This window comes from Dermochelys coriacea, chromosome 10 (assembly GCF_009764565.3).
Source record: "Dermochelys coriacea isolate rDerCor1 chromosome 10, rDerCor1.pri.v4, whole genome shotgun sequence".
Classification (NCBI taxonomy): Eukaryota; Metazoa; Chordata; order Testudines; family Dermochelyidae; genus Dermochelys; species Dermochelys coriacea.
The window spans coordinates 45,160,400-45,186,625 of NC_050077.1; the positions used below are offsets into that span (position 1 = coordinate 45,160,400).

The window sequence follows — 26,226 nt, forward strand, 5'->3', positions numbered from 1 at the left end:
CAACAATTTAATAGGTCTCATTGCCAGAAAGATTTTCATGATATAGAGCTTAACACTTACTTTGTAATTTCTCCCATTACTCCTAATTACTCCTAACTCATTCCTCTCCCTTTTGGTTGTTTACTCCCTTAACATATCTATAAATCTAAGTCCCCCATTCTAGCCCCTAGCTGTTTCTTAGCCAAGCTATATATACTTAGATCTTCATATTTATTCATAAAACAGATATATTTTTAAATACGTCACAGGAAGTATTAAGTTGATTCCTTGGCATGAAAAACAAGATGCTGAAGCTTTCTGTCAGTTTGTAACTTGCTGCACATGCACCAAAGAGCCTAAGATGTGTCTGTCACAGTGATTAGTTCTGCTGATCTAGATGAGAGTGCAAAGTAAGAGGACCATTATAGGAACCATCTGGGCTGCTCTTACACTCTCAGGCCAACCCTGCAGATCAAACTGCTGAGAACAGTGGGTGAAATTGGAAAAGAAAACATAGCTCAAGAGAAAAGGGACCAGACTCTCCTGAAGAAAATGGTACTACAAACTGCTAGGCTGTAACTGCTAGGTTCTCTTTCACAGCTGTAACCTATTTGTGCTATACAAACAAGAATGGATCTGATAAGTTCAGCCGTGATCATAGTTACTATGGTAGTGCATATTGGGCCCAAGTGATCTTTCATTCCTCCATTCCCTCTGATAATTAACTTAAAGATCTGAACTGACAGTGTACTTCTCAGACACAATATACAGAACAGCTACATTATTATTTTTACTTATTGTTGTTACAGTAGCATCAAGAGGGCCCAACTGAGATCTGGGTCCCATTGTGTGAGGCACTGTACAAACACGCAGAAGGAAACAGTCCCCCCTGCCCTGAAGAGCTTACAATCTAAATAGACAAGACATGGGATGGGAAGAAAAACAGTCACAAACAGGTAAAGTGATGTTTCCATACAGCAAGTCAATGGCTAGGTCAAGATAAGAATTAAAATAGTGTTCTAATTCAGATTCACTGTAAAGCACAATATAAGCAAGGAAATCAAAACTAAAACCTTTCACTGAACCTGTCTCACTTTGTCATGCCCAAGTATGGAAGTACACACACATTGACCACCAGGGAGATGGTGGTTTTGTGAGTTACCAATTGCCTGGATTCTGAACCGCACTATTTACATCACTTAGGGAGGACTAATGTTACTTTAACACAATGTACGTTTCCCTGCGTTTGTTTCATATCATGCTATAATGTTTCAAGACACCATAGTTACAGTTAAATGCATGGCATAATGCAATGTTAATATGAACTTACTCCACAGCTAACAAGTCATTAAGTGGTTTAATAGGATAATTACAACTTGACTTTTTCTTGCTAACTGAATCTTTCCTTCAAGTACATCCTGGAACCTTACAGAGTTCCCTATTCTGATTTACTCTTGATGCTTGGGACAGCAACGACACAATCTCTCAGATGAGGACTAGGCATTCAATGACCCTTGAGCAATTGTACTTAAGGATTGGTAATATCCATACATATTAATGATCCAGAAAGTAATTAAAGACTAATCAAAGCTTAATACAGAGTGGGGAGAGCACAGAACTAACTATCTGTCCCTCCTAAATAAGAATTTTATTCAAATTTGGAGGAAGTAGTAGTTTTCTCCCATATCTAGAGATTCTGTACCCCATTCAGACTATTATGTCTGAGTAATAAATCCTTCAAGAGAGTAGTACAGCAAGGGCTGACAGGCCAATGGCTATTAATTTTACCCATTGTGACAAAGTTCCTGCTCTACCTTGGTGGGTCTTGCACTTACTGGCGGATTTGCTCATCTTGGAGCTTCACGGCAGCCCTCAGCTTGGCCGTTTTTCTGAACCCACAGTCCAGGTCAACTCCTCCTGTGTCTGACCAGGAGTTGGGAGGATTTGGGGGGAACCCGGGCCCGCCCTCTATGCCGGGTTCCAGCCCAGGGCCCTGTGGAATGCAGCTGTCTAGAGTGCCTCCTGGAACAGCCGTGCGACAGCTACAACTCCCTGGGCTACATCCCCATAGCCTCCTCCCAACACCTTCTTTATCCCCACCATAGGACCTTCCTCCTGGTGTCTGATAATGCTTGTACACCTCAGTCCTCCAGTGTTCTCACTCTCAGCTCCTAGTGCCTCTTGCTCCCAGCTCCTCACACACGCACCACAAACTGAAGTGAGCTCCTTTTTAAAACCCAGGTGCTCTGATTAGCCTGCCTTAATTGATTCTAGCAGCTTCTTGATTGGCTGCAGGTGTTCTAATCAGCCTGTCTTAATTGTCTCCAGAAGGTTCCTGATTGTTCTGGAACCTTCCCTGTTACCTTACCCAGGGAAAAGGGACCTACTGAGCCTGGGGCTCATATATCTGCCTTCTATTACTCTCCTATAGCCACCTGGCCCAACCCTGTCACACCATCAATAGTTAAGTTATTGTTGGATAGAACACAAATTGGAATAGTTCAAAAAGGTGGCAGAGGCCCTGCCAGCAATGTGACTACTCACCAGCTGGATGGCTATCATTAATACCGTCTTCAAAGTGAAAGTTCTATCACAGAGGTCAAACAAATCTTCCAAGCTAGGACCAAGTAGTTCTAGTACCATGGCATTGTACTTTCCACATGGGCCAAAGTAATACACCTGGGGGAGGCCTTCAGCTGTAAGAACAGGGGAAAAAATTAAACAAGTGAGCAGGACTGCACTAGTATTACTCCTGTCAAGTCAGACCCTTTGTTGTCCCCAAGCTTTATTTTTATTGCTTAACTCACAGTCCCCATTACAGATCTTGCACAGCAAGCAGAAAAAAGTTTCCACATGTATTTATTGATATGGATGGAAAGAAGTGCAAACCAGTACATGGTTCTTCTCAAAGTAAGCCTTTGTAAAGCATATGGATTTTAGGGCAACAAATATTATAAGCACATGAAATATCTAATTCTAGCACTGCAAAAGTTTGGGTCATAGAAGATATAATTTGTAAGAAGTTCCCTGCTTTACACTAAACATTTGGGGGCCATGAACCCCAAACAAGTCTATGTTGTGACTAGTTCAAGCAGCTGGAAAGAGGTAAAACCTTTTTATTTAAAAAAAAAAAATATGGTCAAGAAAGGGCTCCTTTGTAAACCAATGTATGTTGTTTTCAGCATAGCTTTACATAATCTGTTTTATGTTAATATACATGCATTTTAATAAGAGTTATAATTCAAAACACACACAAGCACTATAAGCAATCTCTCCTTTAAAAATGCAAAGATTTTTAATCTTTATATCTTATTTCACTTGGTGAAATAAGAAATTTATCAAATCAGTTAAACTTATCTGTAAAATTATTTTGCTAAATCATACACAAAACCCTTGGTAAATGGTTGCTAACTGAAGTCAGTTCTCTGACCGCAAAAAGGCACAGGAATACATTTTCAACATGCCCATAAAAGAAAATGTATATTCAATTCTGATGACAACGTTGGATGATAAACGCAAATTGTTTTCCAAAGAGCACCAGAAAGGGGGAAACAATGGCTCAGTCAACACAAGACTGATCTTGCAGATTCCTGTTGCACTGGTCTGTTTTGAACACTCACTGAACTAACCAAAGCAGAGTTGTACTTCTTGAATTTGCTGCCCTGTGAAAGAATTCCAATTGATCAATACATAGAGTTGATTCAATATTATGTGATATGGGCCAACAGCTAGTACTCCAAGGTTTCTTCTAGTACAGGAACTCAGCCTCCTTGCATCTGTCTGAGACAATGTAGCAGAAGCATTGTATTTTGTTATAGAATATGGTTTCAGCCTTTACTCCATAAACAGTTTCAAAAGATAACGAGGAGAGGGGATACTTATTTTGAAACACAACCTCAAAGAGTTCAGCCCAATGCCGAATTGACTTGTCCATTTTTAACATACAAAAGATAGATTACCAGCTGCTCAGATAACATTAATTACACATATAGACAAGAATTAGATGTTTGTTTAAACAATTTGTTCTCAGACATCAGTGAAGCCAAAGAGTCACAGAACAGTATATTACATGATGTTTAAGGGATCAAATATACATTTATAACATATAATCTGTTCCAGGCAAAAAGATTAGTTAGTTACTAGTTAGTTACTTGATCACATACTATTTTCTTCCACACAAGCAAAGTTGGTGTGGAGTGTAGGAGCAGGATTTTATATTTGTACTATAAGAATTAATGTATGATTTGATCATCCTGCCAGCCACCCTTTTTGAATAGCAGAAAGGAATGACCCTCAGGGACATTCGTAGAAACTCATCTGACAGACTGGCAGTGTCTGTACTGATGTTAAGGCAGGGACAGACCAGAACAATCCTTATGACTAATTATGGTCATCCTTTTGTTTTAGGATAAGTTATAATGTCTACTATGGTTTCCTATATGCATTATAAATTAGGCACTCTAGTTAAATAAACATTTCTTTGTTTTAAGGTTTAGTAAGTAAGAGACAGGATTTTGTATTGTGTTTATGTTAATGAGACTAGAGGAATGTTGAAGGCCCGGGCCACAATGTGAACTGTTTTGATTACAAGAGTTAGTAAAATTTAATTTACAATGCCTTTCTTGCTCAACACAAAACACTGCTGTTTGTCTACCTTTGAAGGCCTCTGTAAAAGACTGTTTGTGTGAATGACGAATGCATGCATCAGGAAAAGATACGGTGTGAAGGCCATTGTTAAAGTCAGATGGTCAAGGAAGGAGGAGTGAAGAAACTTAACCAGAGAACCATCAACATGCATCCATAAGTGAGGAAGGGCAGACTGACAACCGTGAGGTGGAGGCAAAGACAAGACAACTGATTAAATCGAAACCAGGACAGAATGACCCTCTCGCAGGTGTTTTGGAATGTTAACATCAAAAAACAACACCAATTAAGGAGTAACCGGTCACAAACTGACACAGCAAAATCCATAGACTTCAACAGAGAAAAAAAGACTATATGAACAGGGTGCTTGGCCATGGGACTTTGGGTTCGTCTTGCCACAACTTCAGGAGCATCAGATCGAAACCGACAGAGCCTGGCTCCCCTCTATGACCAATCTGGCTGGCCACTAGATTGATCCAGACTCTGGACTGGTAACTATAAACATCAACTGGCGAGAGAGAGAGAGAGTGTGTGTGTGTGTGTGTGTGTGTGTGTAAAAAGCATATGCTAACTGCTGTATTCTCTATAAATGGGGCGTATTGCCTTTTTCCCTGAAAAAGATCCCATGTGCTTCTTATAAGCATAACAGGAGGACACGTAAAATTAGAGCAAACTCACAACTACAGTAACTTTTGCTTCTACTGTACCTTTAGGAAAATCCAGCTAATCCACACAATACATGATTCACAACACAAACAATAGCACTCCCCAGTTCTTAAAAATGCAATGAATGTTGTATAGAGGTTTCTTATTACTAAAACTTAATCCTATTGAACTGTACTAGCATACTATGAAGTATACTTAAACCTTGTCCAGTATAACTAAAACTTTGTTCACACAAAGTACTGTTTGTCAAAGATTATTCTATATTTTTTAAAACAATGTTTGTTCACTTAATTTTGGGGATTTATACTGTATACAGTCATTGGAACAAATTAGTGAGGTACTTAAAATACCTGCAGAAACTGTATGTCTAGCCACCAGAATTTTTATGTTCTATGTTCAACAGTTACACAAACATTTACAGTGTTGAGAAGATGACCTTTGTGGTCTGAAACACTTAATGGATCTTTGGATTTGAGCCAAACAATTGAGGTAAGACAATAAAAAGAATGTACTGTCTCTTTTAGAAAAGAGAAGTCCAGCTCAGGATTGTTCTCTTTCTTCACTACAGAATCAATTCAAAGAGCAAAGCATGAGTAGCACTGGGACAAGTCAGCTCCAGTAGGGTTTTAAATATCCCATTTCGTAGACCAGCAACACCTCATTAGTAAGGATTGGGTCATCTCAATCCACACAGCTGGAATTAGTTGGTACACTTTACTGGCACTGTTGACTGTCAAAAAGAATGAGTGCCAATATGATCTAACTTCCCAGCAGGTGCCCTGAACTCATATTGGGTTCCAATAATAGAAGCAGGTCACCAACGGTGCTGGAGGGACAAAGAGGAGGCAGATTGGAAGCTCTGACAATCTGATATTGGGCAGAACTAGGAAAAATGTGGGTTCCCAGATGAAGAAGAGGTCAAAGATAGGGATACAAGAGGAAATTGTTAAGCCCAAAGGATTAGAAAAAGAGAAAATAAGGTAGCTTTAACAACCTCCCTGTGCTAAACGTGAGGGCTCAGTGTGTATCCCCCTAAATACCACTATCCCTAACTCCTCAAAGCTCCTTCTCTGTGTGGAGCTCTTTACAAGATCCATCTCCACTTGCAAATAAAATGGTCCTCAATATCAGTGATGGCAAGAGTTAGGCAACCACAGCGTGACCCTGTATCTCCAGACTCTTAGCACACGGGTTGTGCTGAAGTTGTCTCTCCCTTGATGCTTTGGGGAATGGGAGGGAAAAGGGTCACAGATCCAATCCTAAAGCAGTCACTTCTGCTTCTATCCTGTTCTGCCAACAGAGGTCCCTCAAGAGGGATGGCTGTAATACATGTCACCTGAAGTGTTGGCATGTTAATGAAACAACTATGTGGTATAAACAATGAACATGCTTAGGCCTATCTGCTGAATCTTTGACTCCAGGGTTTTGTTTCACTAAAACCAAGTGGACTTCGCCACACAGAAACCATTTTTCTATTCCTCGTGCTGCCTTATTTCCTCCACGAGAAGGGATGGAGCTTGCTTCCTGGTTGCAAGCATGTACAGGGCAGTTGGTGAAACCAAAGGGTTTTTAAAAGAGACAAAAGTATGTGTATATATTTTTATAAGGCCAAAATTCATTTCATATTGCCCATTTGATACTTTATACACCACAAGAGAACTCTTACACTCACTCATTTATAATATTTTTCTGAAAAACATGGGTGCAATGGTAAGAGGTGCAGACAACAGTTGCAGAAGCATGAACAGTCCGTTTAACTGCCAACTGGAACGATGGCAATGCTGGAAGAAAGGAGGGAACACCAGCTCCTCTCTTCTCCCCCACACAGTTTGAGTACTTGCAGTATGGAAATAAAGGACAACCCTGCCCCCACTCAATGACCAACATATGATTTTGTATAAGGACTAATGTAGGCAACAAGGGAGTGGGTCCACTCTAAAGGGATAGCTCCTCTTGTTCTGTAAGATTTGTGTAGTAAAAAATGCACCCTGTTCCTATTCCAGAATGCTGACTTATCACTTAATGACCACACAAAACAAATAATTCCTTAGTACACAGTCTAGTAAAGCAACTTTATTAGTTCATGATGAAACACCACCTTAACTTGCTGGGAAGTGAATGGATGGAACATCAAGCTCACTTACCACCACTGGTACATGTACCACAGTTCGGGAAATTCTGGTCTAGTGGATAGGCTACTGGACTAGGATTCAGAGCTTTGTTCTGTTCCCAGCTATTCCCTGACTTTTTGCTTGATCTTGGGCAAGTTACTTCACCACTCTTCTTCTCTCTCTCTCTCTCTCTCTCCCATCCTTTATCTTATTGTTTTAGGCTACTAACTCTTGTGCAGGCCAGTAAGAGCAGGGCGGGAAGAGGGGGTGGTGGTGGTAACTTGGGAAAAGGGGTGGGGTGGGGCCGAGGAGTTGAACACCCCCAGGACCTATGGTGAGTACCCCGCTGATTTTCCTCGTCACTCCTATGACCCTAATGTAATTTTCCATGCTCCCCCACCAATATTTAACCCTCTGTTAAATTCACCTTTTTTATACTTGCTTTTGTTACCTGTCCCTATTGAACCCAGTTCAAAGCCCTCCTCAGCTAGGTTGGTGAGTCAGTGCACAAAGATGCTCTTCCCCTTTTTGGTCATGTGGACCCCCAACTCTTCCCAGCAACCTCCTTCCCAGAACAGCATCCCATGGTCAAGGAAGCCGAAGCCCTCTCATTGACACCATGAGCACAGTCATTAATTCATCACCAGGATGCACATGTCCCTGCTTGGGTCCTTATCCTCCACAAACTGCTCCAACACAACCTGCTCCCCTGACCCCTTCACCCTGACTCCCAGAGCCCTGATCAGCTCAGGGTCAGACATGGCAGCATCATGAGTGCTTATGTGGATGAGCAGTATGGGGTAGTTATCAGGGGGAAGATGAGCCTCAGCAATCTTTTCATAATGTCTTAGACATGGGTTCTAGGGTGACAGCTCGTTTCCTGGGACATCATATCAGGTTGCCAGATGGATGCCTGCATTCCCCTCAGACGGATGTCCCCAGCTACAAGCACTCTATCTCCTTCTCTCAGGTGCAGTAGCTGCAAACCTCCCAGTCTTGGGAACAAATGGCTTCTCCTCCTCAGTCATTGAGTTCTGCTCCTCACCCTATGTTGACAGTACAGTATACCGGTCCTTCAACTAGATGGACAGGGACCTGGGACGGGTGGGAGAGGAAGCACAGTCTATTGCCTGAGGTGGCCAACAGCTAGTCTGCTCCTTGCAGAGCAACCAGTTCTCCTTCCTCCTCTTGTGCTGCTGTAGTCGTCTGTAGTTGGCTACCATCCTACATCCCAGATGTCTCCATGTGCATCCTCTCAAAGTCCTCATGCTCCTGGATGCTATGCAGATGAGCCACCTTGTTCTGCAGCAGTCTTACCTGCTTCCTGAGGAATTTCACTAACAAACACCTCTCACACCTGGTGTTTTCCCCTGCCTGGCTTTCGGCAGCCGATGTTGGTTAAGGGAGTGATTTTTGGTGACATTTCTATACCAGCAAAAGCCATAGTGTAGGAGCAGTAGTACTGGTATACAAGTGCTTTTGCTAGTATAGCTTATTTCACTTACCAAACTAGTATAAACTATACCTGCAAAAGCACTTTTTTGCCAGTATAACCTATGTCTGCATCAGAAAGATTTGGCAGTACAGCTATACCAGTAAACCTTTTCCACAGAAGACCTGGTCTAGAATTCAAATTGGTGGGAAGACCAAAAAGCCACAAGTTTGTGATGTCAGACCCACACATACCCAGTTGAATATGTTAGATGGAAGAGCACTTATATTTCTAAAGTTAGTTTGATCTTAGTTATCTTAGGAGGACTTTGTGTAGTGTAATGCTATTTATTATTATGTCAGATGTTTCCAAAAAAGATCAATGGACAGTTTCTTTGGTTTAATTCTCTCTAAACAGTTGAGAGGCAAGATTTGGGGCCAAACACATGCTTCACAACCTGCAAACACTTCCAGTTGTTAGCAAAGTGATACACTGGATGTGCTGGTATTCATCATGAATGCCGTTAAAAAATGGCCATTTGCCCTATGGTTTGCTTTGTTTTTCTTTAAACTGCTGTTTGTGGTCTGTCCTGTACTTACCAAAAGGTGGTGGTATCTGAAACATCTAAATGGTAATATTGGTAAATGCCAAGTTTTTAAGGGTTCCCACTGTTTTAAAGGGTTGCAGGAACCCTTTACTCACTTTACCAAGCCTAATTTACTTATGCTATAGGTAACTTGGCAGTCACCATTGCCTGACATTTGACACTACGCAGAATATGGATTCTCTTAATATCGTTCTATTTTCTGCTCATTTAGCAGCTGTTCTGCCAAGCAAATTAGTAGACTTATTGCCTCAGTTTCAAAGTGTTTGCATTTTAGACATGCAAACAGGCTGCAAAGATGCACAACTAAAGTCATTCTTGTCTAAGTATTTTTCAAAACAGAAGTATTTGTCAGTGCATGAATGTAAGCTTCCATGGTTAGTCTCCATTTCTCCCCACCCTCAAGCACTCCTATTATTAAAGTTAATAACTAAACTTCAGAGGCTGGAGATCCTGGTTGGAGAGATTGCCATTGAGCATCTTGAGACACTCCTCATGTAGACATGAACCTTGTCATCTCTATTGCATTTCCAATCCCTGTGCCCTGGACAGGAAGCTGAGTTCTTGTTTATCAAGATAACAGAGCACCACCAACTAATGCAGCTCAATATACCACGATTTAAATGAATAATTATTTGAATTCACTATTCATGAAGTAATGTGCAAACGGAGATATGACAATTGTATCCAATTAATACTCTGACTTGGAGTGCATCCCATTTTCTACTTCAAAAAAACAAAAATTCTCCCCACCAAAGTGCTCTCATCCCTGGAATCTCTCCCCCCACTTCTCCTAACTACAGTGAGAATTTGGGAAAATGAAGATTTAGAATCTATTTAATATTGCTCCTCAACGAGCTTTCCTTAGACCAAAGAAGAGGCCAACTGTTCACCTGAATATGACTTTGACTGACAACGCTACTGAGTTGTGTGGATTCTCTTGTAGTATTATATTGTACAAGGGATATGATTTAGTTGAAGCAGAAAACATAAGCTACTATAAAAATCTTGATCTTTAAGCCTTTCTTTTTATACAGTGCATTAAAAGCACAGAGTCTAGCCCAGTGGGAGAGCAGCATATATTGAATACTGATAGTATGCAAATCTGGTTCCATTGCTGAAAGACAGAACTGGCCAAAAGCCAGGGGAACCTGAGGAAGAGCTATGTGTAGCTAGAAAGCTGGTCTCTCTCAAAAACAGAAGTTGGTCCAATAAATGATATAATCTCACCCACATTGTCACAGGGAATTAACAGGTCATTCAAAGATGTCCCAAAATAACTGAACAAAAATAACTCAGAAAATAAAGAACTGTATGAAGACATCCAGCAAGTGTATGTCTATACTATAACCAATACTGTGACTTATTCCAGAACCATCCAAACAACAGGAATAAAACTGGCATAAGTGAGGCTCCTTGCACTGCATCCAGGTTCATGCTACTCAGCTACTGTACCAGATCTGGTTTGTGTGTTTTCAGGGACAGATGTACCTCAGATTAAAATATTTATTTTCAAAAATGTTCATTATCAAAAGCAGGCAACAGTAATCTGAGGGGGCAAACATTATTCTGGATGGTCAGTGGCATGGACTGACAGAGAGGGCTTTTACAACCTGACTAGGAGACTCTGATTTGGGAAGCCAGATATGATAATTACATTTTTTGACTGCCAGCTCTGGGTGAGAAGGTAAAACATTGCCTTGTGCTGAGAATCTGGCAGAACAGGGACAGGGACTAGTCACTGGAGTGTAAATATGCATTTCATTTAATCAGATAAATTAAACCAGCAAAAATTTAATTCAAAATTATATGAACACAAAATTCTCAGCGAAAGAAAAAAAAAAAGCACAAGAATTCACCATCTCTTTCAAAATAGCCAAAAAGTTGAATCCTTTAAGAAATCAGATATCTTCAAAAAGGACAAAAATTACAGTTGAAAGATCATCACCTCAGGTATTCAGACTTGGCCATTGTCACTTCTCTCTTCCCAGGATGTGGTAAAAATAACAAAAAACTGATATATCATTATTTATTAAGTATAGCTGCTTTCAGAATTACCTCCACTTGGAGCTTATCATAAGCATGGTGCTGCGCATGCTTCTTTCTTATTGAACCAATTCCTTTATGGGATATGGTGGATCTCAATATAGCAGATTGGGAGCAGTAAGTGTTGAGGACATGTCAATTGTACAGACTGAGCTGAATCACTTGTGTAGGTGGACTCATTTGAACATGCATTTGAACACAGCCAAATGCAAGATCAACAAGGATGAAAAAGTGTATGTCACACTTACAAAATAGGGAACCATATACTGAAAACAGTGACAATGAAAAAGGATTTAGGGGTCATGACAGATTACCAGTTGAACATGAGCTCCTAATGTGATGCTGTAGTTAAGGGGGTTAATGTGGATTCTTGGATGTATAAACTGGGGAATATCAAGTAAAGAGGTAACATGACCTCCGTTTCCACTGTAATAACTTACTTTGGGACATAGTGGATACTCCATCACTTAAAGTTTTTAAATAGAGACTGGATATATTTTGAAATATATGTACGATAGCTATATGTACTATATGTACAGAAGTTATAGGTTTAATGCAGATTTGCTAGGTAGGGTTCAGTGGTCTGTGCTACGCAAGTGGTCCAATCAGTTGATCCTTTTGGCCTTACGATTTAGTTCTTCCCTACTAGCTGGAGCAATGTAAGTAAAGAGTGGCTTTTAATGGAGAAATCTATATGGAACTCATGATTTAGTGACAGATACAAAAGCATCTCCATATCATTCAGGATTTTATATGTGGCTTTCAATTACTCTACCAGACAAATCCTATGATGTAAATGCTACCTACATCCAACAGTTTATTCATACAGTATGTGTGAATCTCATACAGAGATTCTTTTATTGTGGCAATAGATAGTAATATTGTGCTAAATTGCTGTATAAACACTCAGGGTGAAACACCACACAAACAAGTAAGTAAGGGGACTATGCGAGCTTAAGTACCCTTTGCCTGGGCAGTGAAATCTTTCCTGAGGTTCCTTTGTATTGCAAAGCATCTGCACAAAATTAATACCTAGGCTTATCTTTTCAGGCCATGTGGTCCTACCTGGCTAGTTTTTAGATAAGGGTTTCCCAGGTTCTGAGGGAGGAAAATGTGGTGTCACCTACATGAAGATTTAAAGGGGTGATTTTAGCACATTAGCTAATACAACTTGACCAGTTAACATGTGTTAAGCACTATGTGCCTTGTTAAGGCTAGACATTTTAATACATGTAGTAACTAGTATGTGCTAATACCATACCTTAAATCAGTGGTCACCAATTAGTCGATCGTGATCGACTGGTCAGTCCTGGAGATTCTCCCAGTCGATCGCGATCTCCGGCAATGCAGTAGGGCTGCTGCTAAGGCAGGCTCCCTGATAGGCCCAACCCCACACCATTCCCGGAAGCGGCCAGCATCCCCCCAAGACCCGGGTGGGGAGGGGTTTCTGCGTGCTGCTCCTGCCTGAAAGCACTGCCCCCGCAGATCCCATTGGCCGGGAACAGGGAACTGCAAAGAGGAACAGCGTGCAAAGCCACGTGCCTCCCCTGGGGGCTGCAGGGATGCATTGGTCCCTTCCGGGCATGGCATGGGGCTGGGACAGGCAGGGAGTCTGCCTTAACCTCACTGCGCTGCCAACCAGGAACCGCCTGAGGTAAGTGCCACCCGGCAGGAGCCTGCATCCCAACCCCCCTCCCAGAGCCAGCACCCCATATCTCCTCCTGCACCCCAAGCCCCTGCCCCAGCCCTGAGCCCCCTCCTGCACCCCATACTCCCTGCCCCAGCCCCTCCTGCACCCAAACTCCCTCCCAGAGCCCACACCCTCCTGCACTCCAATCCCCTGCAACTGGCTCAGCCCAGAGCCCCCTCCCACATGGCAAATCCCTCAGCCCAGAGCCTGCACCCCCACCCAAACCCAACCCCTTGCCCAGTTAAAGTGAGTGAGGGTGGGGGACAGTGAGCAAGGGAGTGAAGGGGAGATGGAGTGAGTGGGGCAGGGCTTTGGGGAAGGGGCGGGGCCTCGGGGAAGGGGCAGAGTAGATCTTGGCTTGCTCTTAAACTCAAAAAGTGATTTTGGGCATAAAAAGGTTGGAGACCACTGCCTTCGATCATAGGCACTGACTCTGAAAAAAATTATTGTGTGCTTAGCATCCACTGGCAGCCAGCTCCCTGCTTCCCCGCAGCGCCTCCTGCCCGCTTGCTGTCCCGCCGATCAACTCTTCTCACCTGCCACAATCAGCTGTTTCATGGCATGCAAGGGACTTGGGGAGGAAGAGGTGGAGTGGCGCCAGGAAGAGGTGGAGAAGGGGTGGGGATTTGGGAGAAGAGGTGGGGTGGGGGAGGGACCTGAGGTGGAGCAGGGAGTTGAGCACTCCCCCGGCCTAGAGGTGCCTATGCCTTAAATCCTATTATAAAACAACGCAAGTATGTTTAAATTGAGATTCTAGAAGAGCCCAAGGGAGACAGATCCCCAAGATATGTCTTGGTAAAAGGGCAGTGGTGCTTTAAATCAAGATTTCTGCAAATGGGAGTTGCAGTGTTGCTAACTCTCATGATTTTGTCATGAGTCATGATAATTATGGTTTTCCTTAAAGCCCCAGCTCTTGGAGTCATGTGGATATGTGATGATTTCAGCCTTCATTGAAAAGAAAAAAAAGAAAAAGAAAAAAAGTAAATTTCTAGCCCTTGTGGCTGTGAAAATAGCCTCAAAATGTGACCCCACTGCACCCTAAAAACTCAAAAAGCAGAAAGCAAACAAAAAGAACACCAAATCTATTATTTTTCATAATCTCATGATTTTAGTATGCCTGACTCATGATCTGTGAACATTTGGGGTTCGCAATACTGGAGATGCCTGTATGCAGTCTCTGATCTCTGTTCAAGGAATCAATGTGTACATTTTGTTAAAAACAATTCACACTAGAAGATACCTTGGTTCTGAATCACCAGTTTCTGCTCCCACTGTGTGGAAAACTGACCCATATAGTCCAAAAAACAACCACCACCAATCAAAGGAGCAATACTATCTTCCATTTCAACAAGAATAATTGCAGCATCAGTCTTCTACTTAAGAGTCCAGAAATTCTCTAATGCAGCCTTCCAAGTTAAGCACTATTACTACAGTGGAGGTTGCTATTTAAAAAAAATATCCTTAAATAGTCAGATAGTAAGACAGAAAATATCATATTGCCTCTATATAAATCCATTGTATGCCCACATCTTGAACACTGCGGGCCACAGGCATGGACTTTCCATTGTGCCAGGGGGTTCTCGACTTCTGGTTCTGCCCCAGGCCCCACCACTTCCCTCAAGGCCACACCCTTTCCCTGCCCTACCTCTTCCCACCCCCCACTCCACCTATGCTCTGCCTCTTCCCACCCCATTCCGCCCCCTCCCCTGAGTATGCTGCGTCCTTACTTCTCCCCCCTCTCGCTCCAGAGTCCTGCATGCCATGAAATAACTGATTGCAGTGGGCTGGAGGTGCAGGGAAGGAGGGGAAGTGTTGATCAGCAGGGCCCGCCAGTGGGCAGGAGGCACTAGCGGGAGAGGGAGGTGCTGAGAGGGGGGTTGCCAGTGGGTGCTCAGCACCCACCATTTTTTATGCTGTGTGCAGACCTAGTCACCCCATCTCAAAAAAAGACTGGAATTGGAAAAGATAAAGAAAAAGGCCACAAAAAAAAGAATAGGGGTATGGAACAGTTTTCATATATAGATTGATTCATAAGACTGGGACTTTTCAGTTTGAAGTATTACTTCACATCACACACAGTCAACTTGTGGAACTCTTTGCCAGGGGATGCGGGGAAGGTCAAGACTCTAACAGGGTTCTAAAAAGAATCAGATAAGTTCCTGGAGGATAGGTCCATCGATGGCTAGTAGCCAGGATGGGCAGGAATGGTGTCCCTAGCCTCTGTTTGCCAGAAGCTGGGAATGGGAAACAGGGGATGGATCACTTGATGATTGCCTGTTCTGTTCATTCCTTCTGAAGCACCTGGTGTTGGCTACTGTCAGAAGACAAGATACTGGGCTAGATGGACCGTTGGTCTGACCCAGTATGGTCATTCTTATGTTCTTATCCTTTATGTGGGAAAAGCTATCTGACCCGAAACAAAGGGCTGGCATTTGATGCAAGGATAAATCGTACCAGATTAGCCAGTGGAAATCTTGCAAAAGGCTATCTATGCTACAGGCACTAAAAAGCAGCATAAGTATTATACAAACAAAATAAAACCTATTGTGAGATCTCAAACCAAAAGCAGTGAACAGGACTTTTGACTTTGCAAACTGAAGTTCTTATTCAGAGCAAAAAGTTTACTTTTCAAGGAAGAGAACTCAAAATTGTAGGATATACATAAACATAAGATGACAAATAGCAAATATGTAAAGTAGCCCTACACATAGTTAAAGCTGACAAACTTCAAATGATAAATAGGGCATTTTTTAAAAACAAAATTAGCATATTAAGCCATGGGAACAGATTACACTATATGGAGAAGGATGTCAATTATAATCTTTAAATCAGGGTGAAATTCGGTCTCCCCACTGATGTCAATAAGAGTTTGCCATTAATTGCAATGTAAACATATCCACAGAAGTCAGACACTTGTGGCTGGCCCATGCCAGCTGACTGGGGCTCTTGAGGCTCAGATTAAGGGCCTGTTTAATTAATGTGCAGACCTGGAGCTCTGCGACTCTCCTGTTTCTCAGGCTCCTAAAGTCCAGGCTCCCACCTGAGCATCTACCCCACAATTCAATAGCCCCATAGCTCAAGCCAACCATAAGCACAAGTCATTTTTATGAGCCAGCTTCAGGTGTCTAACTGCAATGTGGACATGCACTGGCCAGGATTTTACCCTCTACATGGTCTTGCTAAAAGATAAGCTCCAATTCAACCACAAGTTGAATTTCTGCATTTATCCCAACAATGGGTGAAATCTACTGCCTGTGTTATGCAGGTGGTCCTATTTAGATGGTCAGCATGTTCCCTTCTGACCTTACAATCCATGAATCTATACAGTACTACCTATAAAAACAGGAGAACAAAAGCTTTATGAAAGATCAAGTTTTGTTAAAAGGAATAAATTGTAAACAACTTTCCTAAATGCTGCTTCCTTTAAACTTGACTTAACAGGCCATGAAATTATTATTTTTTATATCTCAAAGTACGACTGAAAAACCCTGTATCACAGTTAATTCTCAGACGGTTTTAAAACTGAAGACATCATAAGGAAAGCTTTAGGCAAGGAGTAAAAAAGTGTGCATCACCAGTTCTCTCCAATATATTTCACATTGTACATAGTGGAAGCAGTTTCTGGCAACAGCAGAATCAAATGAAGCAGAAGAACACTGCCATTCACTGAAGTTACTGAGTAATGTCAGCTATGTGTCACCATCCCAACCCAGTAATAAAGGTTTACAACACCAGGGATTCCATCATTAGCAGTGGGACAGACTCATTACAACTTGACATTATCAGAATGGCACTGAGAGGTCAACCTGCTGGACAGAGCACCAACATTTAGCGATACCAATGGACCTGCAAAAATATGGACAGGAATAAGTCGAAAGCTCTGGAAACAAAACCATTTTAAATGCAACAGATTCAATTCAGGTGCCAGCAATGTACATTTCCCCATGTTCTGAAAGATCTACTTGACAGAGTAACTGTACCTACCAATACAAGGCAGATTTTGTAGTCTGTTGGGAGCTGAATGAACAATTCCAGACTGACAGTAACCAAGACTGACCACCTTCTCTGTTAAAGATCAAACCAAACTTTAACCAGCTGAAAAGTGAAGACTTGCACCTTAAAGTGCCTACATCTTATTGTAGAAGAATACTTTAATTTGTGACCCATTTGATCCTTGATCTTTCTCTGCTGAGAAGGGGACCAACTGAGATACTGACTGCTTTTGTGAAGTGAAGCTCTCCCCCAGGAATAAGACAGACTACAGCTAACTTCACAAACCAATTAACTGCTACCCTATGGTACCAACTGAAAATAACTTCTGGTTATTTTCAAACTTGGGCAGTTAAGAGGCTCCTTATGCCATGACTACCTCCTAACCCTCCTGCCAAACTATGTATTACCTAAAATGTTTCTTCCTTTTTAGAGCACACAATTCTTTACAAAGCAACTGCATGTATCCCCTGTAGTTCACTCTTCACCAAATTCAAATGGTAAAAACTGGGGTTTAAGAAATTGTATAGCCTTGGTACAGCTACATTTTTTTTTAATACTAACTTTCACATTCAAGTTACCACTACAGAATCCCTTTTTAATAATCACTAGCAAAAAATCTTCAGCTGTATATTAAAACACACAAAGTAAATATTTTAAACATCTCAAATGTAAAGTAAGGCTTTTATTTTAATAATTGCTTATTTCTTTCCCTTTAGCCATATTCTACACACACACACACACACACACACACACACAAAATTAACTGCCTTTTGTGGGACAGAGAAAAAGTTGAGATGGTTTGGAGCAGCTGCTGCTGAAGTCCAATTCAGCTTCCTTTAAGGGAAATTGAGACAAACGCATGCAAGATGGGAAAGAAAAGAAACAAAACTGAAAATGCAGCTTGCATTTCTGGTACTGACTTCCACTTGCAGTCTTGCTGGAGAAACATAGGCCAAACACTCAGTCTAATATCAGCCACTCTGAGACTTATTAAATTTGTACTAGCATCGGGCTGTTTAAAGCAGCGTTTCTCAAAGACCGGTCCATGGACCAGTGCTGGACCCGGAGACCTCCCTGACACAGTTTAGGAAGACAGCAAGCCAGTCCCTGGTATCAAAAAAGTTGAGAAATATTGGTTTAAAGAATTGCTTTTAGTTTGCCTACCAGCAACAGGCTCACAACAGTGTTGAGAAGGTGGAGGAGTCCTGTCCAGAAAAGCCAAACTCTTATTAGACAGAAGACAAAGGGGGGAGAGAGAGAGGAGAAATAAGGCGAGGAAGGAAAATGACACATAAAGGAGGGACTACATCACAAATCCAAGATTCATGTCCCAGGTATCATTCAGGTTTTAGATGAAGCCAGGGGCACGTGCAGGAATTTTAATTTGACCGCTTCTGGAGGGGGACATTAAATAAGCACAAATGAAAGGTTTGCTTTCCACCCCCATCCCGCCATTTCTCCAGAAGCCTCTGGAGCATTCTGCATTTTCCAGCAGCTCGGATGCAGCAGCTACCCCTGGCAGCGGCACTCTGTATCTCTGCAACCCAGGGAAGGAGGAAGCCGCAGGTTGGCTAGCTGCCAGTTGAGCACCTCCTCCCCCCATCCTTACAGCTGCTGCTTTTCCTTCCCTGCTGCTGGAGTCCCAGTGCTGCTGCCTGCTTTGCAGATCCCCTGCTGAGGTGAGTCAGGTGGTGAAGGCTGAGGCAACAGGTGGGATTCCAGCAATAGGGAAGGAGAAGCAAGCTGCAGCTGTAGGGAGGAGGTGCTTAGTCAGCAGCCAGCTGCTTTGCTGCTTCCTCCCTCCCTGGGCAGCAGGGACAGATGGGGGGTAGGGGGCGGCATACCCCTGCTGCCCCCCTTTGTGCACACCCCGGGATGAAGCCAATGAAGGTAGAACTGTCATCCTCTTTCAGCTCCGGTCAAGATACCTTTCAGAATCAAAATGACAAAGGCCCAACGGTATCAGGAGAGGGTAGGACTAGCAGCAGGCATGATGGTAAAGCTTACTTCTTCCAGTCCAGGTGTCCCTTTCTCCCCATTTAGTGACCATCAGATAGGATAAACAATGTCCAAGAAGGGATGGCAACCTCATTCCATTTGAATTAACCAAATCAAAACACATCTGATTTTTACCATAAACATCCTTCTATCATATCCAGAACTTTTCAGCTCGTTGCCATGCCAACCTGTCACTAGCAGGAGACTAGAAGACCCCTTAACATCATTCTTTTTATTTAAACAATCCAGTTTGTATCTGTCAATTTGACTCCAACTTTTGCTGACAAACAATGTAACAGGCTGAGGTATCTTTTGTTATCTTGGTCAACTTAAGTACAGGCCTCTGCACAACAAGCTTTTGGGATTAGCACAATATAAATACTATATTCATCATCCACCTCGAAAATTCAGTGAGAAGTTCTTAAAAATTAAAGCCACTACCATAATAGCAAAAATGTTGCAAAGAAAAAAAGGGAATCAGTGAATAAAATTCCCACTTCTACATACAACTTCTCTCTTCTGCATACAGTAGATAATGACACTATGCTCACGAAATATTCAAAGCTATACTAATTGGGTTATGTAGCCTTCTCCTTAATTATTTTTTTCCTTGCAATATTAAGATAACAGGCAGTAATAGTCCATATTGACTTTTCTAGAGAGAAAAGACAAAAGTGTGTCCAACTCTTCTGGTTATGTTCACAGAGCTGGATTCTATTCCTGTCTTTTGGAGTCCATGCTAAACATTAATCTTGTACAAATGATTTCTCTTGAATGCCTGTTAGCGAATCATCTTTTTAGCAATTTCAGGTAGTTTAGATTAAAATTCCTGTTTGGTAGGTGTTTTGAAAAACACCTAATAAATTAAGTGTCAAAAAAAAATTTCCTAATTATTATTTTTTTTTAAGACTGCAGGGACTTGTTTACATCTCAGAACTGAAGCATTATGCTAATACATTATAAGCAGAAAGTTACACTGATTTGTCCATGTGAAACAGTATAAATGGGAAATGTAAATTGGAAGTATTAAATTATATTTAAACAAACATTGGCAAAGAACATTTTAATATATAATTAACCCAAAGTACCTTTCTCTTTGCCCTTCTGGTTTATGAGCCTCTTATCCTCAGACTACTGTGGTATCCATATGAGTGTACCCCTCACTCTAATTTCTCTAACCTCTCTTGCGAGACACTATCATTCTTATTACCTTATTGTCCCCATTCTTGCATATCCTCTCTGTAAATGGTGCTTGAAATTGCTCATCCTGTTCCAGATGGGTTCTCAGCAACCCTTTTGACACTGCCATAACGATCTCTTCTGATTCATACTCTCTCCTCTCCATCTCAGTGCACCACTTGCTTTCTGAACTGAGCTCTCTTGTTATTGCCAACCCTCATTACAACATCTTCCTTCTCCTTTGATGAGGTATTGAGTCATCTCCTTTGTAAAAATGCTAATACTATAATGTTACTGCACAGTCTGATTAGCTACAGTAGCACATTCCACTTGGGTACAGCATGGAGCCTTCAGCAGGTGAGAATGACTCTTGTGCTCTGGCTTTGAGTCCTGCAGAGCCAAGGCAGTGCGCTTCTAGCAGCAATTAACATACTTTGGCAATGTTGTAGGAGTGTTGGTCCCAGGACAGACACACAAAGTAGGTAAGTAGGTAATATCTTCTTTGGACCAACTCCTGCTGGTGAGGGAGACAAGCTTTTGAACTACACAGAGTCTTCCTCAAGTCTGGGAAAGGTACTCAGAGAATCATAGCTAAATACAAGGTCAAACATAGTTTAGCATAAGTGGTTAGTACACATTCTAAGGGGACTATTCAAGGTGACGTGGCCAGTTAACACCCCTGTAGTTATACGACAAAAAGGGGGATTTATGGTTTATTACAACAATCTGTAACCCACTAACCACTTATGCTTAACTATGTTTGACCTTGTATTTAGCTGCAACACTGAGCCCTAGTCTACACTACTGAGTTAGGTCGACAGAAGGCAGCTTACATCGACCTAACTATGGAGGTGTGCATACTACAATGCTCCTCCCACTGTTTTAACTCGCCTGCTATGCCAACCTAAAATACCACCTCAGCGAGAGGTGTAGCACTTAGTGTCACTGAAGACATTATGTGCTTATGTTGACATAAATGGCCTCCAGGAGGTGTCTCACAATGCCCACCATGACTACTCCGGTCACCATTTTGAACTCCGCTGCTCTGCAGCCAGATACACAGGTATACACCCCTCCCCTTCTAAAGCCCTGGGAAGTTTTCAGATTGCTCTTCCTGTTTGCTTGGCACAGAGAGCTAACATAGCAACTTCCCGGCTCCACAGAGTAAGTGCACTTCTGCCTTGAGTACACTGGAGATGGTGGATCTGTCAGGTCTGTGGGGAGAGGAGACTGTACAGTTACAACTGTTTTCCAGCCACAGGAACTTGACATCTCTGAACAAATTGCTTGGAGCATGGAAGAGAAGGGCTATGATCAGGACATGCAGCAGTGCCACGTTAAAAATCAAGAAGCTGTGGCAGGCATACCAGAAGGCAAGGGAGGCAAATAGCCGCAGACATGCTGCTTCTACAAGGAGCTGCATGACATCCTCAGCAGCAACCCCACTTCCACCGCCAAGAGCCCCATGGATACTTTGGGTGGGGAGGGTTGGAGTCACTGGAGTGAACCCCAAGGACGACGTGTCGGATGAGGAAGTGGAGGTGGGGGAGGATGGGGGGCAGGTGACAGGGAGATCCAGTGGCATGGCGAGCCATGACCTCTTTTTGATTCTTGAGCAGTCTAGCCACTCCCAGCAGTCAAGCTGTTCTGAGCTTGATGCATGGGAGGGAACCCCTGGTAAGTACTCAGTTTGCTTCAATACTGCAGGGACACATTGGCTCATGTACTACTTTTTACAATGAGGCTAGAAGAGGTAGAGAAATAACCAATATAGGTACAGTTGCTATCTGCTTCTCATTCCCCTGTAGAGCTAGGCAGAGTGGGCCCTGCGAAACAGTTTGATTATGCACACCAGGTGTCCTGTGAATCCTCCATAGGGATCTCCAGAAAACTTTCCTGGAGGTAATCTGTAATCCCCTGCTGAAGGTTTCTTGGGTGGGCTGCCTGGTTTCTTCCCCCATGATAGGATACTTTGCCATGCCACTCAGCAATTACTTCAGCAGGCGCCATTGCAGCGCACAGGCTAGCAGCATATGGACCTGGTCAGCAGCCAGATGGATGCAGGAGCTGTTCCACTGCAGCCATGGTTACCCTCAGGAATGAAATATCAGCTACAGTCACCACCACCTGTGGAAAATGGTTCCAGTATTCAGTACAATAACATTCTGCACTTGTACTGATAATCTAGTGCTACCCCCACTTGTTATCCCATCTCGCCCCTTCCCCCTCAGGCCATGCTGACCATGGCTGGGGCTGCCACAGTGCTCTAAGACTCCCAAGGGAAAGTGAGAAAGTTGTGCTTGTAACTTCTTTGGATCAAGGGGTGTAAATGCACTGACACTGTTTCTTTATGAACTGCAGATGTGGCCTTGAGGGTCTCTTCATGCACATCGGTGGAGTGAATTGGCCAGATAAGGAGGAGAAAGAAGAGGACTAAAGAAGACATGTTCCAGGAGGTCCTGCAAGCCTCTGGTACTTCAGATTATGAGCACAGAGCTTGGAGGGTAGCAATCAATGAGAAAATGCAGAGAGATAGTGAGGACAGGAGAAATGGGCAGCAGGAGGTAACACTGCTTAGGGAGCAAACAAACATGCTGCAGTCTCTGATTGACCCAGGCTGAACACATCCATGCTAGTCTCCCACTGCAGCCCATACAGGACTGAATTCCAGGACCTCCCTTTGCTCCCCCTCCTCCACTTTCCATACATCTTCCAGGGCCACAACAGTACTCAAGGCACTCCACCCACGGGAGATGAAACACATTGACAGCTGCACATACACCAGTGAGGCTTCACAGCTGGGTGTATGTGCTTGTGAATTCTATGTTTCTTTCCTTTTAAAGGTACTTTTCCCTGTATGCATTAAGTTTACCTCAGCACTACCTGGGTAATGTTTGCATGGCCGTGGAATAAAAACCTTATGGAAACAGAATGAATCTACTATTCTCCAAAATATGGTGACTGATGCTAACACATAATAGCAATAGGTGCCTTTGCATTGTTACACTAGCAGACTCTGTTATTACACAGTTCAGCGGCAGTAGCAATCCTTTGGGATGTTTTTCTGTGATCAGGACAAGGCGATTTTCCTCAAAAGTGATAGTTCCTTTTCTGACAAGTTTTCAACACAGTGCCAAAAAACAATGCCACATTGTTACATTACATCAACACACATTACTGTGGCTCATTGTTAAAATGCTCCTTCAAAGCCTCCCTGATCCAAATAGCTGCCCTTTGAGCCCCTCTTATAGCACTGGTATCTGGCTGCTCAAAATCAGCAGACAGCCAATCCACCTCCATGTTCCACCCCTGAGGAAACTTCTCCCCCTTTGCTTCACATATATTATGAAGCGCACAGCAGGCAGCTATGCTCATGCGGATATTGTTCTCAGTGAGGTATAATCTCCCGAGGAGACATAGTCAGTGACCCTTTAAGCAACCAAAGGCACATTTAACTATCATTCTGCACCTTCTGAGCCAGTTGTTGAAGCGCTCCTTGCTGCTTTCAAGGTAGCTGGTGTACAGCTTCATGAGCCATGGGATCAAGGGATAGGCTGGGTGGCCCAGGAGCTCTACTGGCATTTCCACATCCCCAGTGGTAATCCTCTGGTCTGGAAGAAAGTCCTTGTTTGCAGCTTTCTGTAAAACTGATGAATCTCAGCATGTGTCATCAATTCATTCCATTTAATACCTAGTATTTGTCTAAGGTACCAGTTTTAATAGGCATTTAGACGTCTGTATCTTTGGTGGATTTCCAGCTTTCACATCCATATATCAAGATGGAAGTAACATTTGAGTTGAAGGTTCATCATTTGGTCTTTAAGTTGTAGATTTTCAATGACCAAATCTTGTTTACACAGCTGCAGCCTTGACAATTTGTGACATTTCCTCCTGGACATCCCCACTGGCTTGCACGTTACTGCCAAGATATGTGAATTGACTTGCTCCTTGTATTCGTTTGCCTTCTTATGAAATGCTTGAGTTGGTAGTTGCTGGGGTTCTCATTAGGATTGATTTTCGTAACTATTAACCCTGTTTTGGGGTGGGGGGGTTGCAATGCTAGACAGTCTTTCAGTCTTTACTAGCATGTTGGCTGACCTGTCACTTACAAGATCATCAGCTGCAAGATCTAAATCTCCTAATAGGTTTAACCGTTCACTCAAGCCTGCATTTTCTTTACTGTGCATGTTGCACCTTGCTATAAACCCTTGATGATTATTTTTGCGGGCATACCAATAACACTTCAGGATGTTATAGAATGAATTACAACAGAGGCTATCAAATGCTTGTTTGAATTATGAAGTTTATGATGAGTAGTTCTTGCCATTCAATGCTCTCGTCTATGATTATTCTCAGGATAAAAATCTGGTTGACAAATGATCTTCTGCTCTTCCCTTACCTTTGTCTCAACCACTTCCTTTATTCCGCTTATGATGATACTGCAGAAGACTTTACCAATCACTAAAAGGAGATATTGCTATTGCTTAGGCTATTGCTTTTCTTTGCTATTTTGATAATGCCTTTCCCATTGTCAGGAGGCTTTTCCTGGGATCATACTTTGTTGAAAAGTTCAGCAATTTTATCAATAGGCTCACAGCAAGCTTTCAGTGTTTCCCCCTTGACTTAGTCTTCATCTGCAGCTTTCCCAAGTTTTAACTTTATTGCCTCTTGCACTTCACAGAAATGTGAGAGCAATTTTTGTATTTATTTGATACTTCACTGCAGCCCAAACTACATAAAGAAAAGTTAATTTAGAAGAATTCGGATCTATTTGAGACAACTAGGATGCCTCCTGTATCTTAGCAGGAAGTAATGGTATAATGAATCCACTATACTGAATAGCATTGGAGCAATTTGAGATTACATGTTGAAGATGTAGAGGAAAAAAATTAGAAAACAGGTGGGGAAAGGGACAGAAGAAAGAGCACTTTTGTTCTTGCCACTAGCAAAAACACAAATGATCTAGATTTCACCTCAAGCAGAGAGAAGACCCTAATCACCTAGTAATTTTGAAAATAATAAGTAGCATTGGCATTTCTTATTTTCTTTGACTATTTGGACATGCTAATCTGCTGCCATTATAACTGGGCTCTGATAAGTAATGCATTTCACATTTTTCAAGTGAAAACACAGTGTTTTCATTATGAGAAATTACTGAGAAATGTTCACATTTTTATTCATAAAAATGAATTATGATTCTAGCCAAACACATTAAATGTTCTTTTCACACAGTAAATGACAATCCCAAAATGAGCAAAATGCTGCAAGTGCTTGTCTTTCAAAATGTATTAAGAAAGCAGTGAAAAACTAGTCTGTTTAGAGGACCTAACTAAAGCTAAATGTTCTTGAGAGCCCCTCAAGATGATATGGCAGATACAATTTATACTGGGCTTTCTTTATTAGTTCTGCTTAGGCTATTTCTCTGAGGTCTATTATAACCCTAGATGATCACACAGTAGGCTGGGGCACTTAATATAGTCAAAAGTCAGTATTGTTTAAAAATGTCAACATACAGGGAAATTAGGTAGCGCAAGGGACTGAGTGAGTTATGGAGAGAATCATTCCTATGTCACCTGTTTGAAATCCACCAAGGCTGGAACTGATTCAGTGCAGTTTCCAAAATCATAGCTGTGTGATCAGTGGCCTACAGACTCAAGCAAGTCTGAGACAGTATTTCAATTCAGTGAGAGGAGAGAATGATCCGAAGAACATGATCACAACCAACACCCTTTTTGCATATTTCAGCAAATAAGATAAGGACTGAATAGATCTAGATACTGAATATATGGGGCCAATGATTTCAATGGGCACTCAATAAAATGCAGATGGGATTTTTAATCTTAAAATGTATTTAATCTGTCATTTTCTCATTTCTGGCAGATGA

General features: G+C 42.2%; 1 protein-coding gene across 8 annotated transcripts in view; it reads right to left on the reverse strand.

Moving 5' to 3' along the window:
• CSNK1G1 (casein kinase 1 gamma 1) overlaps window positions 1-26,226 on the reverse strand; it is a 251,007-nt gene that overhangs the window by 71,340 nt on the left and 153,441 nt on the right. For all 8 annotated transcript variants that reach the window (XR_006274914.1, XR_006274913.1, XM_038418853.2 and 5 more), the window contains one exon: window positions 2,524-2,675. Coding sequence is in view for 6 of the 8 variants with exons in the window: in XM_038418853.2 (XP_038274781.1) it covers window positions 2,524-2,675 (152 nt within the window). In the remaining 2 variants the exon portion in view is untranslated. The remainder of the gene's footprint in view (window positions 1-2,523; window positions 2,676-26,226) is intronic.